The sequence below is a fragment of the Rhinolophus ferrumequinum genome, chromosome 9 (assembly GCF_004115265.2).
Source record: "Rhinolophus ferrumequinum isolate MPI-CBG mRhiFer1 chromosome 9, mRhiFer1_v1.p, whole genome shotgun sequence".
Taxonomy (NCBI): Eukaryota; Metazoa; Chordata; class Mammalia; order Chiroptera; family Rhinolophidae; genus Rhinolophus; species Rhinolophus ferrumequinum.
The window spans coordinates 22,356,502-22,371,545 of record NC_046292.1 but is presented as its reverse complement, the minus strand read 5'-3'; the positions used below and the strand labels follow the sequence as shown (position 1 = coordinate 22,371,545).

Below are 15,044 nucleotides of genomic sequence, written 5' to 3'. Positions count from 1 at the left end.
AACTTTTTTTTTTAAATTGTGGTAAAATACACAGAACATAAAATGTACCATTTTAACCCATTTTAAATATAGTTCAGTGGCAATAAGTCTATTCACCTTATGTGCAACCACCACCACCACCCATCTCCAGAACACAACTATTTCTTACATATATTAGACATTACAGTTATCTTGACTCAAATGCTAGCAAACAGGGACAAACAGGAGGCAAGTCAATAATTAGGAGGCTACTGCAATAGTCCAGCAAGTGGTAATGAGAATCTGATCAAAAAACTGTGTGGAACAGAAACAGGAAAGTTGGGTATGTATGTTTGTAAGGTGAGTGTAGACCGAAGAAACATTGCAGAGATGGACCATATAAAATCTGGTAAGTGAACTAGAGCTAGAGATGAACAGCAATGGAGAACTCTTGAATTTTCAAGTCTGGTGTGCTAGGGAAATGCCACAAAATCAGAAGCAAAGAGGAATAGGGAGAAGGAAGAGAGAAGAAAAATTCAGTTTTGTTTAGTTGAGTTTGAGATACCAGTGGGATAACCAGATAAAGGTAAAGAGCAGGCAGGTGAAAACGATAATGTACAGACAAGTACTAAAGTCACATAAGGAGTAAACTGAGCAGAGATGACAGCTGTATTCATGAAGTATAAAAGTATGAAGTGATACTGCACGATTACAACATTTAACCTCCTCCAAATGACTAAATTACTTACCATTTGCCACACTTGCATGATATTGTCTTCTGATACAGAACAGATCACCCAAGGTTCATTGGGATTCCAGGAGAAATCAGATATCTTGGCAGTGTGACCACCATGAATAAACTGAAGGACGGAAGAAAATAAAGACATAAAAAACCAGAGGATTTTAAATTATAGAGGATTTCAACTGCTCAATGTTTGTAACATACCAACAACTCTGGTGGCCCATCTTCTGCATCTTCTGGGGATTGTTCTTCTCCAATTTTACTACCATAAAAAGATTTTTAAAAGTTAAAATAAATTTTTCCTGAGTAATTTTAGAAAGTATAAACAAACAAACATAACTCCACAAAAACTAATACAAGACTTACCTTAAATCCCAGACATTCAGCCTGCGATCGGTACCACTGGAAGCCAAAATAGTCTCATTGTGAGGTGACCACTGAACCTACACAGAAGAATGAAGGAAACAGAAAATTGAGGGTAAAATTATATTTAAGAATTTAAAATTTTGTAAATAAAAGGGAAGAAATCAAAGTATCCTAGACATTAAAGTTAAAACTGACAGGTAAGTTTTGTTTTTTGTTTTTTGTATGAAAACAATCCATTATTAGACCTAGGATATCAGCTTTTGTTCTATTTCACCATATATTTTTTGAAGTTCTCACTTTATTTATTATCTAGTTCTGGCCTCTAGCCAAATGTCATCAAATTCTGACCTAAGAACTACAGTACAGACACACACACACACACACACACACACACACACACACACACACAAGTCCTAGCTTCATGGTACAGATAAGAGAGCATTAGTATTTAGGAAAGAATTTGGAATTTGGATACCCTCCAGGCAACACCACCCTTACAAGCAAGGACAAAAAGATAGGGTGGAGACAAAATGTTCCTTGGAGCAGGCTGAAGAATATAAAATAAGGTTGAGAGACTAAGTGCACAAGAGTATGGCTCACCTAGAGCCCAACTCAGATGCCACTCATACACCAAAATTTTAACCACCCCTAGGTTCTTAACATTTCACAAAACAATCTATTATGGTGACACTACTAAATGGGGCTTTCCTCACTATAAAATTTTAAGCTCTCTGAGAGCAAACCTTATTTTCCAGTGCCCCTGCAATAAGCTTTGAATACACAATTTCTTGAACTGAACCAGAGGGCTTTGCATGTTAAAAAAGGAGCTAAAGCTGATGAGGCAGAAAATATGGAGCCAGTGCTTTAGGATTGAACTGCAAAATCAATAGACACGGCAAGTTATAAAGAATGAAGGAATGGGAATATGGGAAGAGACAAGTGTCAGGAAAAAGGCTGATAAAATAATCAGACGCTAGTTTTCTTAATACCTCAGCAATGTAGGTGACCAATGGCCAGTTTGAGAAAGTATAGCAACAACAGAGGAAAAACAATCCCAATACCTATAGAGGTTGGCACAGGCAGACAACATTTCTATCATCGCAATGGGATAAAGCACAAGCATGCCCACTCACACATCAAGGCCTACCTTCTTTAAAAAAAAATTATCAGCATCAGTTTCTCTTACCTGGAATATTTCATCCTTATGTGATTCAAAGGAATGCAACTTAAGTTTCAGATTTCTCAGATCCCACAAGGCAACAGTCTGTGTACAGAAAGGAAAAAGAGCAACCAATATTTTTATGACAAGAAAACCAGTAACTAAAAGATCTCTGTGCATTCAAAAGAAGCCAGAGAAATTCACCCTATATTTTCTTTTAAAATAAATCAAACTGACCTTATCAGCTGATCCTGTAGCAAGAATGAACTCACTATAAGGATTGAAAGAAAGGCAGTTCACTTCAGCAGTGTGAGCATCAACTGAGTGGCTTGGTTTGCAAGTATTATTTGAACGAGTATCCCAGCTTTAGTGAAAAAGGAGAAAAAGGAAAAAAACTCACAATGGGCAACTAAATATAAAACTTAGATAATTTATGAAGAAAACTTTAAAAATGGATTCTACTCACATCATGAGTTTCTGATCATCAGCAACGGACCCAAACAGAGACTCATGGAGCAGATGCCAGGACACATCTTCTACTACTGCTGTATGCCCTGTAAAGATGGTCTTCGCGTCCACAACTTTCCCTTCCTTTGGAACAGCACTGATGTCCCAGAGGCAGATGGTCTTAAATGTAAAATTAACTATTACGGAAAAGGAAGAGCCTCACTTCCCCACACACCCCAGAAAAGTAACCAACTGATAACTAGCCCAGATTTCCTCCAAAATGGGAAAGATACACACGTGGTCATCTGAAGCACTAAGTAAGTGCCCACTGAGATTTGGGTTCCAAGAGAGCCCATAGCCTTCTTTCTGATGTCCACGGAGACGCAAGTCTGGATTGCACTCTCCAGAAGGATCTGCAAAGTAAGAGACACATCAAGACTATCCATCCAGTCTACTGCCTCTTTGGGTCTACTAAGCATAATGGAATTTTGATCAAGAGGTCTAAAGCTCTTAATATTTATAATCAATACAGACACATTATGACCAAATATATAATGCTTAAGTTGCACCATCATTCTGTTCTATGTAACGAAGCATTTTATCACCTACAGAATGAAGACTATCCCTACATATCAATATAAATCAGAAGATGTTAAATTATACAAAGAATAACAAGCAACTAAATTCAGGTTGAGTGGAGCAATGTATTCCCATAGCAACTCATTATTCGAATCAAAGAGGGCAGGTACCTGGTTTAGAAGGATGTTTCGTATAGTCAAAAACAAGAACGTCACTTGATGGAGTCTTTGTTGCAATGATACAAGGGTTCTGAGGCATGTAACGTGCCCTGTTTACTTCTCCTTCATGGTTGATCTTGATTTCTATTTCAATTTTTCCACTAACAGAGCCAAAACCTCCAAATTCTGTAAATAAGAAATTAACTGCAAATGAAGACAAAGCAAGAGCTACTCTATGTATGTCATTCAAAGTATTACACAGGCAAGCCTTTCTATCAACAAACTGGCATAATACTAGACGTAATCTAGACATTTGTTAGCACCATAAAATGCTTTCACATCTCTGATTTTATTTGATTACCATAACCCTACATAGCAGGGAAGATAGTTATCTCCAAAAATTTCACACGGGAACACAGGAGCTCAGAACCTACACTGAATCCCTATTTTTCTGATTCTTAGCCTAGTACTCTTTCAGCTATTCCTCCAATGACTGTAGGTAGTTACATACCAAATAAGAAGTATCATATTACTATCTAAAAGTAAGGAACACTACCAACTCCACTTCAAAAATAGGTTCTCAATAAGCAATTTTCAAACCCTATTTAAAGTACCAAAAAAGTGTGCTAAATAAATAAGACCTAAGTCTCTATGGTAATTAATATTAGGTATTCAGTGTGCTAGGTACTGAAGCGTCCCTCTTACACTATTTATTTGACACTCTAGTTTGGGATAACCCTTCTGAAGTACTATCACACCACTTCCTCTCCCTACACTGTTTCTCTTAGTCCAGTGAGGAAAAACAGAGCCACAACAGCTAGTTCCACTTTCCTAACCCCCACTTATACTTGCTAACCCTAGTCCCTGGTTGAAATAAACCAGGTAGGCAAGGACTAGACAAAAACATTTTTTATTTATATTTGACTACTGTATACCCTTAGAGAGTTCTCCCAAGTACCATTATAAAATGTATAATACAGTATAATTTGTGATTATGTAAGTCTTGGCAAACAGTATGTAAACAAAGGTAGTTAATGATTAGTCAAAGAATTATACAAGACAGCATGATAAGGTACCTAAGAGTCAGACCTTGGCCTAAATGATTCTGTCACTTACTAGCTTGGCGATTTGGGGAAGGCCTTCAATTTCTGAGCCCCAAATACCTTATCCATAAAGTTGTGAGAGTAAATGAAAATGCTATTAATAGCACTGTTACACAAGTGTTCTATTTTGAAGGACAAAAATCTTTAAAAAGCAAGGACATAGATGGGTAATATAGCTGGTAGATTAGGTAACTTTCAACTTCAAAATAACTTTCAAGAGGCTAAAAATCTGAAAATGAAAGTTCAAAATTGACTCTAAGAGACAAAAACCCCCATTAAACAATTTTTCCCCCTAAGAACTTTATACCATGGAGCATCATCTACAATGTGAAAAAAGAAGACGATGTGATACATGAGCTCAAGGAACTCAGTCCAGACACGGAGATGAGCAAACAGCTATTGGTGACGGACAAAAAAGCGTAACTGCCACCATAAAAGGGATACCAACAACAAGGGAAGAGCAATCGCTGGCACGGAGCCCAAAGAACAAGAAGAAATCATCACATAATGTGGGATATTTCAATTTTGGCTACATACTAAACAGAGGACCTCCCTAACTGTAAAGTACAGAAATAAATCAGCATAGAAGATTCACAACTGAAGTTTTAAGAAGACAAGGATTTATCTATTAAAAAATGAGAAACCCCCTACGCTGATATGTCAAACGACAAAAGTGAAGTATGAAAGACTGAGGTATCAACGTAGTCATGCATTGCTTAATGACTAGGATACATTTTGAGAAACATATCTTTAGGCGATTTCATTGTTGTACAAACATTGTAAGAGAGCACTTACACAAACCTAGGAGGTATAGCCTACTGTTCTCCTAGGCTACAAACCTGTACAACATGTTACTGGACTGGATACTGTAGGAAACCCGAACACAAGGGTATTTGTGTATCCAAACATGGAAAAGGTATAGTAAAAATACAGCATAAAAGATTAAAAATGGCACACCTGTATAGGGCCCTTACCATGACTGCGCTTGCAGGACTGGAAGTTGCTCTGGTGAGGCAGTGAGTGGGGAGTGAATGTGAAGGCCTAGGATGTTACTGTCCACTGCTGTAACTTATAAACACTGTCCCACAAGCCCTCCCTCTCCCTGCTTCCTTCCAACAACAGGGTCAGAAATGGGACATCAAAGCTGTCAGTGCTCTTCCATGGACAGGAATGTGGGCTGGATTGATTGGAAATAACAAGGAGAACTCGCTGGGTAAAGCACAGATCACCATTAACAGTGACTGTCAAGAGAGAGTGAAAGCTGGCCTGAGGATTAGTAGGAATAAGAACTCAAGATGAAGAGACAAAGGAAAATGAGGTTGTCATGGCAACGAGGTTTTGGCTATTGCATGCTGGAACAGTGGTCAGATTAAGGAACTTTGGTTTTCATTAATGAAGTTTTAATGGGGTGGCTGGTTAGCTCAGCTGGTTAGTGTGCGGTGCTAGTAACATCAAGGTTGTCAGTTCGATCCCCCCATGGGCCACTGTGAGCTGCATCCTCCTAAAAAAAAGTTTAACTTGGAGAGGGTGTAGAACTGAGGATTCAATATATGTATTTTTTAATATTTTTAAGATTTTATTAGGGAAGGGGAACAGGACTTTATTGGGGGAACAGTGTGTATTTCCAGGACTTTTTTTTTTTTTCTTCCAAGTCAAGTTGTCCTTTCAATCTTAGTTGTGGAGGGTGCCGTTCAGCTTCAAGCTGTTGTCCTTTCAGTCTTAGTTGTGGAGGGCACAGCTCAGCTCCAGGTCCAGTTGCTGTTGCTAGTTGCAGGGGGCGGGGAGCAGCCCACCATCCCTTGTGGGAGTCGAGGAATCGAACTGGCAACCTTGTGGTTGAGAGGACGTGCTCCAACCAACTGAGCCATCTGGGAAGCTCAGCGGCAGCTCAGCTCAAGGTGCTGTGTTCGATCTTAGTTGCAGGGGGCGGAGCCCACGATCCCTTGCAGGACTCGAGGAGTTGAACCGGCAATCTTGTGGTTGGGAGCCCACTGGCCCCTGTGGGAATCGAACCGGCAGCCTTTGGAGTTAGGAGCATGGAGCTCTAACCGCCTGAGCCACCGGGCCGGCCCAGGATTCAATATTTTGCCTTTGGAAATTTGCTTTTGTTTCAATGACCCTATCTGGCACAAAGGGCTCTCTCTGGCATTGAGTCGTTGGAAAGAAAAAAACTTGTCTATGCTTTACATCATTACAACCTGAAAATATTTTCAAAGTACAGGGACAAGCTGGCTCCACACTTCCACAGGAAGCTTTTACTGAAGTGGCAGTGGCCCTGCATACTTGTTAAGGTAGATCCTGTGGACCTGTCTCCTTGTACAGGATAAGAATGTACAGCAATATACTCTGGAGACCATCCAGCTAGATCTGCGAGGGCTGGAGAGCCCTCTGACTATGTCGCACTGGGGGGACAGGCTCCTCTGTGGTGAAACAGGTCAGTGGCTGACTGGGATGGAATCTGTGTACTAAAATTGAGGTGCTGTGAGAGGGAATCTATTGCCAACCCCACAGATACTGCTCTTATCAGAGAGAAAAAGAATTCCTCCAGAACCACATTTACTTCCATGACTTACAGGAGATTCAGTTCCATTATAATCTTATGGGACCACCATCATATATGTGATCTGTCATTACGTGGTGCATGACTGTACAATAAACTGAATGACTACCAAGTTTTAACAATGTTTTGGTTTTGTTTCCTCCTCTCTCTATAAAACACTATTTAAAAATTGAGGTATAACATAATATAGTAAGACTCTAGCTTGATGAATTTTTACATATGCATATACTAGGAGAACCACCACCCATGACAGAACATTCCAGCTCTTCTCGCAGATAGTGTCAGAAGGCACTATCGTGTCCTTCCCAACCAATACTCCCCCCACAAACTAGGTAACTGGTCTTCTGATTTCTACCACACCAAGACACTTTTTGAGCCCATAAACATTTTGAAACTAAGAAGTTCTAACATCCTGAGTCAAATATTTAATTATTTCATCATGATTTAATAATAGTTTCTTACATATAATTAAGACCAAAGACTAAAGATACCTTCTTAAAAAACACAAAGCCAATTCCCCAAATACGTTGCTAAAATTAAACTTGTTGATATTTGAAGATGTTGGTAACAGTCAGAGGTAAAATTTTATACCTAATCTATTTTCAGGGCTTCAAATGTGACTATAGCCAGGCTGAATCTAATATAAACAAACAAATTCTTTCTCATGTCAAAACAGGCCTACGTCAGTTTTTAGCTCTTTCAGTTTGAAAGTTCAAGGATCTTTTGAAGCTACCTGCCATCAATTAAATCAAACAGGGTCAAGTAGATGATAATCAATTACAACAGTTCAATCTGAGAGTCCAGGACATTTCATCTGAGAGGAAGGAGAGACTATAAAGCTATTTACCTAACAACCACCCAAGAAACTTCAAGAGACATTAGACTATATCTACTTCCACCATGGAGACCACATGGAGAGAGTACCCCCAACTTTTAAGCACTAAGCCTATCTAGTGATCTGAAGAAGATATGGGGTGGGGGAAAGTAAAACAGAAGAGGAAGCAATGGGAGCTGCTGTGTAACCTTAGGGCAAGTTACAAAACATCTACAAGTATCAGTTTCCTTGTGAGGATTAAACAGAGTGATTTATAGTTATACAAATACATCATACATATTACTGGTATTTTTACTTGTTCTTTTATTATTAAACGTTAGTAAGAGGGACAAAGGTATCATTGGAACATAAAAGTGAATTGGTTTGATGCCACTCAAAATACTCAGTTACCAGAAAAAGATTTGAATATATATACATTAAAAGACGTCATTTCAAAAATCAGTGGAGAAAATGGATTGGTCAGTAAAGGTATAAAAAAAAACTGCTACCATTTAGGAAAAAGGCTTGGATTCCTATTCCATACCTAACACCCAAACAAATACCAGAAAGATTAGTTTTAATGGTCAAAACATAAAATACCAAAAAAACAACAGCTAACCATTTTGGAAAAATCTTGGAATGATGAAGACCTTTCAAAATCTGAAGGCCATCAGACGAAAAGTTGGACAGTTAAAAACATACAGCTTACAACTAAGACTTAAGATTATAAAATAAACTTGGAAAAACTATCTGCAACTTATTTACTGGGGATAACCTACCTTATACATAGATAACCCAAAAGAAAAAATGAGCAAAATATATAAATAGGCAGCTCAAGAGCGATAGACAAACACAAATATTTTAAAATAAGTTCAATATCATTAATAACTTAAAAACAATGTAAAAGACTGTAGAACATTAAGTTCAATGTTGGTGAGGGCATGGAGAAACACGTAAATACATCGGTTCTTGGTGGGATTGTGAATCTTTTTTGGAGAGCAATTTAGCAGTATCAATTATACTTGAAAATGTTCTTGCCCTATGATCAGCATTCCACTTAGAAAATTATTCTACAACAAAACTATGCAAGTTGTGTGTACAAGAACTGTTTGAAACCAGAAGATTGGAAACCACTCCAATTCCCATAAATAAAGGATGGTTAGGTGTGGCATAGTACACAGCCATCAAAAGGAAATGTTTCTATCCATTCACACAGAATTTTGTCCACAATACCCCAAGCCGGAAAAGTATATTCTATGCTGTATCCCCCATACCAAGAGAGATGCCTGGTATACAATAAGTACTGAACACATTTTTTGAATGAGTAATCCAAAAAGGGAGATAAATCATTCAGAAAACTATGTATCAAACTAACAGTGATCTACAAGAGATAAATTTATGGGAGGGGAGGTTCCACATTTTAATTTGCTTTGATATTTAAAAATAATTTATTACATCACCAGAGAATACTCTTTGTGCCTAAGTAACCCAAGATCCTATATAAAGACAATTTATCTTCATCTAATAGAAAAGAAACAGGTTCAGAGATGCTAAATGAGTTACCTAAAACCACACAGCTAGTGAATGGCACACCCAGGTCTAAAGCCCAAGTCTAAGTTCAGTGTTCCCCCACCTCCATCACTGATGCCTACCCAGAAAATAACTTTCCAGCAATTATAACCTATAGCTACACACTTGGGTCAGTAAGACAAAATGTTTGCTGAACTTTATCCTAAGAACTTATATTGCATTCTGCATCACCCTAAGCTAAATATGGAATAATCAAAAGATCAACTGCACATTACAATCCTGGGAAATAACTGAAGCCCAAAATAACTTAGATAAAAAAAATAGATACCGCTCATCAGGAGAAATCTAAGGTGAACACTAAATATCCATTTTTTAGAGCACAAATCTTAATAATGAGAGCCAATCTTCAACCCCTCGGTAATAATTTGAGTCCAAGGACAACAATAACGGAAACTCACTCATTTCTTCCTCTTCTGAAAGGGAAAGAGTATTTCATGCATAGTTAAAGTCTTAGATTATTTCCTAAAAATAGAATATAATTAAACGGCTCATTTAATTTTTATATACATAGCTAGTACTATGGTTAAGTCATTTCTACCACTTCAAACCTGGAAAAAGTAATTTAAGCCAGTTTCTCAATCTTTTTTTCATTATCCCCCATCTAAGGAACATTTTGTTAAGACATTCTGTAAGACATTTTCCTGATACCCACGATGAAATTTTAGTATCACAGATATCCTGTATATCTATTTACATATGCTATGCGTATCTGTGCTTTATACATTCAAAGAATTAGACTGTTTTCACACACACCTTCTTCCAAAAACCAATTTTCACCCCCTTGGTGGCAGTATCTCCCATGTTGAGAACACATGCATGCACAGCAATAATTTATGATGGAGTTCTGCTTTCAATTCTAGAAATCCACCCCCTCAACAAATTTAATAGAAGAAGGTTTATAGAAAACATACAGAATCAAATATTTGTTGTCTTCTGACATCTAGTATCCACATTACAAACACAGGCTTTCCAAAGCTGAAAATCCCGTTTCTATCTTGAGGCTACTCTACCAAACTGTACATTCTTTTTATGATTCAAAGATATGAAAAATCTACCACACACATTCCTTCTTTCACCTTTCAGATTCCTACCTCCTTTCTCACTGTCGTAGTGTGAAGCATCAAACTGAGCGTCATCGTTAGGGAGCTGCACACTGGCTATCACAAGGTGGTTTTGTTCATCTGATGTGTGTGTCCCCAGGACAAGTCGATGGATGCTGAAATCTTTCCCTTCTGGTCTGTAACAGCAGTATGTATATAGTCACTATTCAACTAATAACACTAAGAGACGACAAAGTCAGTGATATACATCTACGCAAAAGGCATCATTACAATCAGATTTTGAGAGGAGAAAGTCACTAAGAGACCCATTTTCTACTTTTAATGTAATTTTCATAAAGCCTAGTATAAGGACGACTACACAGCACTTAATCTTGTAAGTACAGTAAATCCTCACTTAATGTCATTGATAAGTTCTGTGACTTTAAGCAAAACAATGTATAACAAAACCAATTTTACCATGGGCTGATATAAACAAGAGTTAAGTTCCTATGGCATCTCATCATTAGAGGACCTGCTGTATTTCTTAACTTGGACAAAAATATACAACCGTGTTTTCCTGAAAATAAGACCTAGGCAGACAATTAGCTCTAATGCGTCTTTTGGTGCAAAAATTAACATAAGGCCCGGTATTATATTAATTATATAAGACCGGGTCTTATAGTAAAATAAGATAATAGTGAAATATAGTAAAATAAGACTGGGTCTTATATTAATTTTTGCTCCAAAAGACGCAATAGAGCTGACTGTCCGGCTAGGTCTTATTTTCAAGGAAACACGGAATTACTTTGGGGAAAAAGTCTATCGTGAATTAACAATTCATCCTTTACAATGGGTTGGATGGAAAGAAAATTATTGGGTACACTAATACTTCAGGGTACTTCATTATGTTAACTTCATTAAAAGAAAAAGGAACAGTAAACTAATTATTCAAATATTTACTGAGTGCCTAATCAATGGACACATTGCTTCAAATCGGAAGTACCAATTAAACGTGATTCCTGTTCTCAAAACATCAGGGGAATTAGGCAGTCATGTACACAGATGATTAAAATAATACAAGTCAATATACACTACATGAAAGGCACACAAGAATACTGGAGTTTAGATTAAAAAATTACTTCTGGAATGAAGAATGTGTTTATGGATAACTGAGCAGGTCTGAAAACGAGAAATGAAACCTGGGAGAGTGGGACATGGGCTTGGGAAGACAGCAGGTATTCCAAGGAAAGGGAACTGAGCAAAGGGGAAGGTCTACAAAGAGCCAGGCACCATGTTGGGTCCTTCACATACCTTTTATCATGTAAACACTATAAAGCATTATTCCAACTACAGATGCAGATACTTGAGCTTTAGGAAAATTAAGCAACTGGCCTAAGATCACACAACTACTAAGTAACATAAGTAGGACTGAAGTCCAAATCTGACTTTGGATATGGGAAAACACAGTGGGAGAAAAGGCTACAAAGCTGATTAAAATCAGACTCTAAAGAAAGTTGGGGTGGGACCTACATGCAAAGAATATATTCAGTTTGGAACATGTCATGTTTGGGAAGCCAATTAAGATACTCCAGAGGACACCAGTAGGCAGCTGAAAATTCAGGAAGAGCCTAGAATAGAAGTTGGCTCTAAGAGATAAGAGGAATTCCTCTGCATAGAGGTGATAGGCACCTACCGGATTCCCCCCAAAATAAGACCTACCCCGAAAATAAGCCCCAGTTAAGATTGTCAGCCAGAGAGATGCATTTAGTAGGTTGTGACGATGTTCCAGAAGATGACATGACTGTATTTGAATAAATGTAGATTGTTGTACATGAAAATATAAGACATCCCCTGAAAATACACCCTAATGCATCTTTTGGAGCAAAAATTAATATAAGACCTGGTTCTTATTTTCGGGGAAACACGGTATATCTTAAATAGAAAAAGTAGAGGAAAGAAAAGAGGGTTGTCAACATAAAACTGGGAATTCCTGCGTTTAGAAAGTTAAAGAACCAGAGGAAGTGAGGGAAGGTAGAAGAGGTTTGTAAAACTACATTTTTTAAAAAAAGGATACGAATAAACACAAAGGAAACACATACACAAATAATTAAACACTTGGCATTAGGGATGCTTACCAGCAATCCTCATCCTAAAAAAAAATTAACATTATTATGAGAATACCAAAAAAAAAAAAAAAAAAGGAGAAAGGAAAAAGTCAGGTATTTGGATCAATGTCAAACATTACAGAAAGATTTATTTACCTAGATCTGCTGAAGCAGAAAGTTACTAAAACGATAGCACAAACTTTAGCCTTGGGGAATTTAGTCCAATTCACTGCTTTCCAAACCCAGATAATCACTACATTACATGGGAAGCGTTTTAAACATATGGGTTCCAGAATAATTTCATAGGTATGGGGTAGTCATTATTCAGGAACCACTGGTCCAATATAATTCAGGACATGACTGTAAATCTGGAAACACAAACTATTTCTCATCAAGCACTCTGCCACAAGTTCCTAAATGGTTTGAATTACCATTGAGAACTCCTGACAGAAATGACTCCTTATCCTGAACTCAAGTAATTCTGATGATCAGTTGACTATGGTAACTCCCGGTCATGATCAAGTATCCAATTCTAAATTTCTAGTAACCACATTTTGCAAGTATCTTGACTTCTAAAGACCCGAGTTTGAAGGAATTTATTATTTACTACATATAAAATATAACTTTTAAATGTTTTTCTGAATAGCAAAAGTTTTATAATAGGAAATCCATTATTCCAACGGGCACACTGGTTTTGCTAAAACTTTATATTAATATCTAAATTCATCTTCATCTTTGCATTGTCACTTCCATATGGAAGCCTTTCCTGATATCCCAAGTTGAGGTAATTTTTCCTTCCTCTGATCATTTAATTCCCCCCCACCCCCGCCCACTTCCTGATCATTTAACTTTTGTCACGCTTAAATTTTTTACTGTTGTAACTTATACACATGCAGTCAAGGCGGGGAAGGTGTCTTACCTAAATTTGCATGTCCTAGGATGTGGCTCCTAGTATACTAAATATTTTATCTCCTCTATTAGAGGTAAGCTAGCCATGCTTAAGAAATATGTCATTTATCTCTCACCATGCCTAATTCCCTCATATGAAAACCATCCCACCTTCAGCTGTTAGTTCGAAGCATCCTAGGTATCTCGCTAAAACTACTCTGAGCACATATTACTACAATTATTAGTTTATACTTGCCTTCAACTAGACTGTGCTCTTTAAAGACAGGTACCATGTCATATTCATCTTTGTATTAACCAGCTACAACCAGTGACTGTGAGATTGATAGAACTGTACTCATCATAATACTTTCTGAAAACTGACAAGTTTTTATATTACTATTCGGTCCACTACGGTTATAATACGGCTATTCAATTCAGTAACAGAAAAAGAAAACAGCATGTTCTCTCTTATCAGGAAAATTACAAAGTAATTTTACATTGCCTACTTTTTGACCTAGAAAAAATGTCACCAATAGGTTTTGATCACGTGCCCTCTTCGGATGAATGTAGAAAGGAAAATAGGGAAAAATCAAAGTGAGACATCTACACCGAGGATACACCAAAATAACGTTCAGGAGATTCATTATCACCTGGTTACATCTGGAAGCCACTGCGCAGTTAAGCTGGGCCACTCCAGAGCATGGGTCATCACCAAATCGTAAAGAAAAGGGGTGTTCTTTTTCCATATTTTATACTCTTCGTTGATCACACGTTCTTCTACTGCGTCATCAAAGGCTGCTAAAAAATTAAAAACAAATGAAGTTAGCGAACATAATGGGAACCGAGTAAACACTTCCAAAGCTAACGGCACGGCTGCCGAGTCCTGATATGGAGCTCATCTGTCTAAATTACCCCTAGGAGGAGGCACCAACACGCTCTACATCTTTGCGGGTCGGAACTAATCTCAAGTCAGGTCGGCCAGACACTCCGTTAGCCGTTCGCGCGACGGCGCAGAGCCTCGGGGGCACGGACCCCTACGCCTCAAGTCTACCCAAAAGGCGAGGAGGCCCGAGCAGCGACCCTCGGGGATAGAGAGCGGTGCAGGGCGGACTGGGAGAGAGACGGACAAACCGACAGTGAACGTGAGGAGGGACCAAACACCCGCCAGGGCCCCCACCGCCAGCTTCACGCCGCTGCACCGGGCCTCCGCTCCAGAGAAGCTGGTGGGCCGTTATCCCGCCCCGCGGGGCGATTTCGTCTCACGCCTTCGATGGTGGGGATGGCACTCAGCAGAGTGGGGCCTGCCCTCACTGTTAGGCCATGTCGAAGCCGCGGCGCAAGCCCGGTACCACCCGCTTTCCTGAGGTAGCCTCACCTTCCTTGTCGGCCATGGCGGGCAGGCAAGCCAGGGGGATCCCGGGGTCGAGCGTTGCGGGAGGGGAGGGGAGGCTACGGGCGCTCGCTCTGCGCGCGCGGCCTCTATTGTTTCCTGCTGTCCCTGCGTGAGGGCGACTCGCGCACCTTCGCGCCAACAC

At 38.8% G+C, this 15,044-nt stretch overlaps 2 protein-coding genes across 2 annotated transcripts in view; one reads left to right on the top strand and one right to left on the bottom strand.

Annotated features, from left to right (window-relative positions):
• RBBP4 (RB binding protein 4, chromatin remodeling factor) overlaps window positions 1–15,044 on the bottom strand; it is an 18,487-nt gene extending 3,443 nt beyond the window's left edge. The window contains exons 1-11 of the mRNA XM_033114433.1: window positions 14,885–15,044; window positions 14,160–14,307; window positions 10,568–10,713; window positions 3,422–3,595; window positions 2,970–3,085; window positions 2,692–2,852; window positions 2,463–2,589; window positions 2,253–2,330; window positions 1,067–1,143; window positions 905–962; window positions 708–818 (exon numbers count right to left, since the gene is read on the bottom strand). Coding sequence (XP_032970324.1) covers window positions 708–818; window positions 905–962; window positions 1,067–1,143; window positions 2,253–2,330; window positions 2,463–2,589; window positions 2,692–2,852; window positions 2,970–3,085; window positions 3,422–3,595; window positions 10,568–10,713; window positions 14,160–14,307; window positions 14,885–14,900 — 1,212 coding nt within the window. The 5' untranslated portion in view covers window positions 14,901–15,044. The remainder of the gene's footprint in view (window positions 1–707; window positions 819–904; window positions 963–1,066; window positions 1,144–2,252; window positions 2,331–2,462; window positions 2,590–2,691; window positions 2,853–2,969; window positions 3,086–3,421; window positions 3,596–10,567; window positions 10,714–14,159; window positions 14,308–14,884) is intronic.
• The window catches only part of ZBTB8OS (zinc finger and BTB domain containing 8 opposite strand), a 28,380-nt gene continuing 27,842 nt past the window's right edge, over window positions 14,507–15,044 (top strand). The window contains exon 1 of the mRNA XM_033114437.1: window positions 14,507–14,782. The gene's annotated coding sequence lies outside the window, so the exon portion shown is untranslated. The remainder of the gene's footprint in view (window positions 14,783–15,044) is intronic.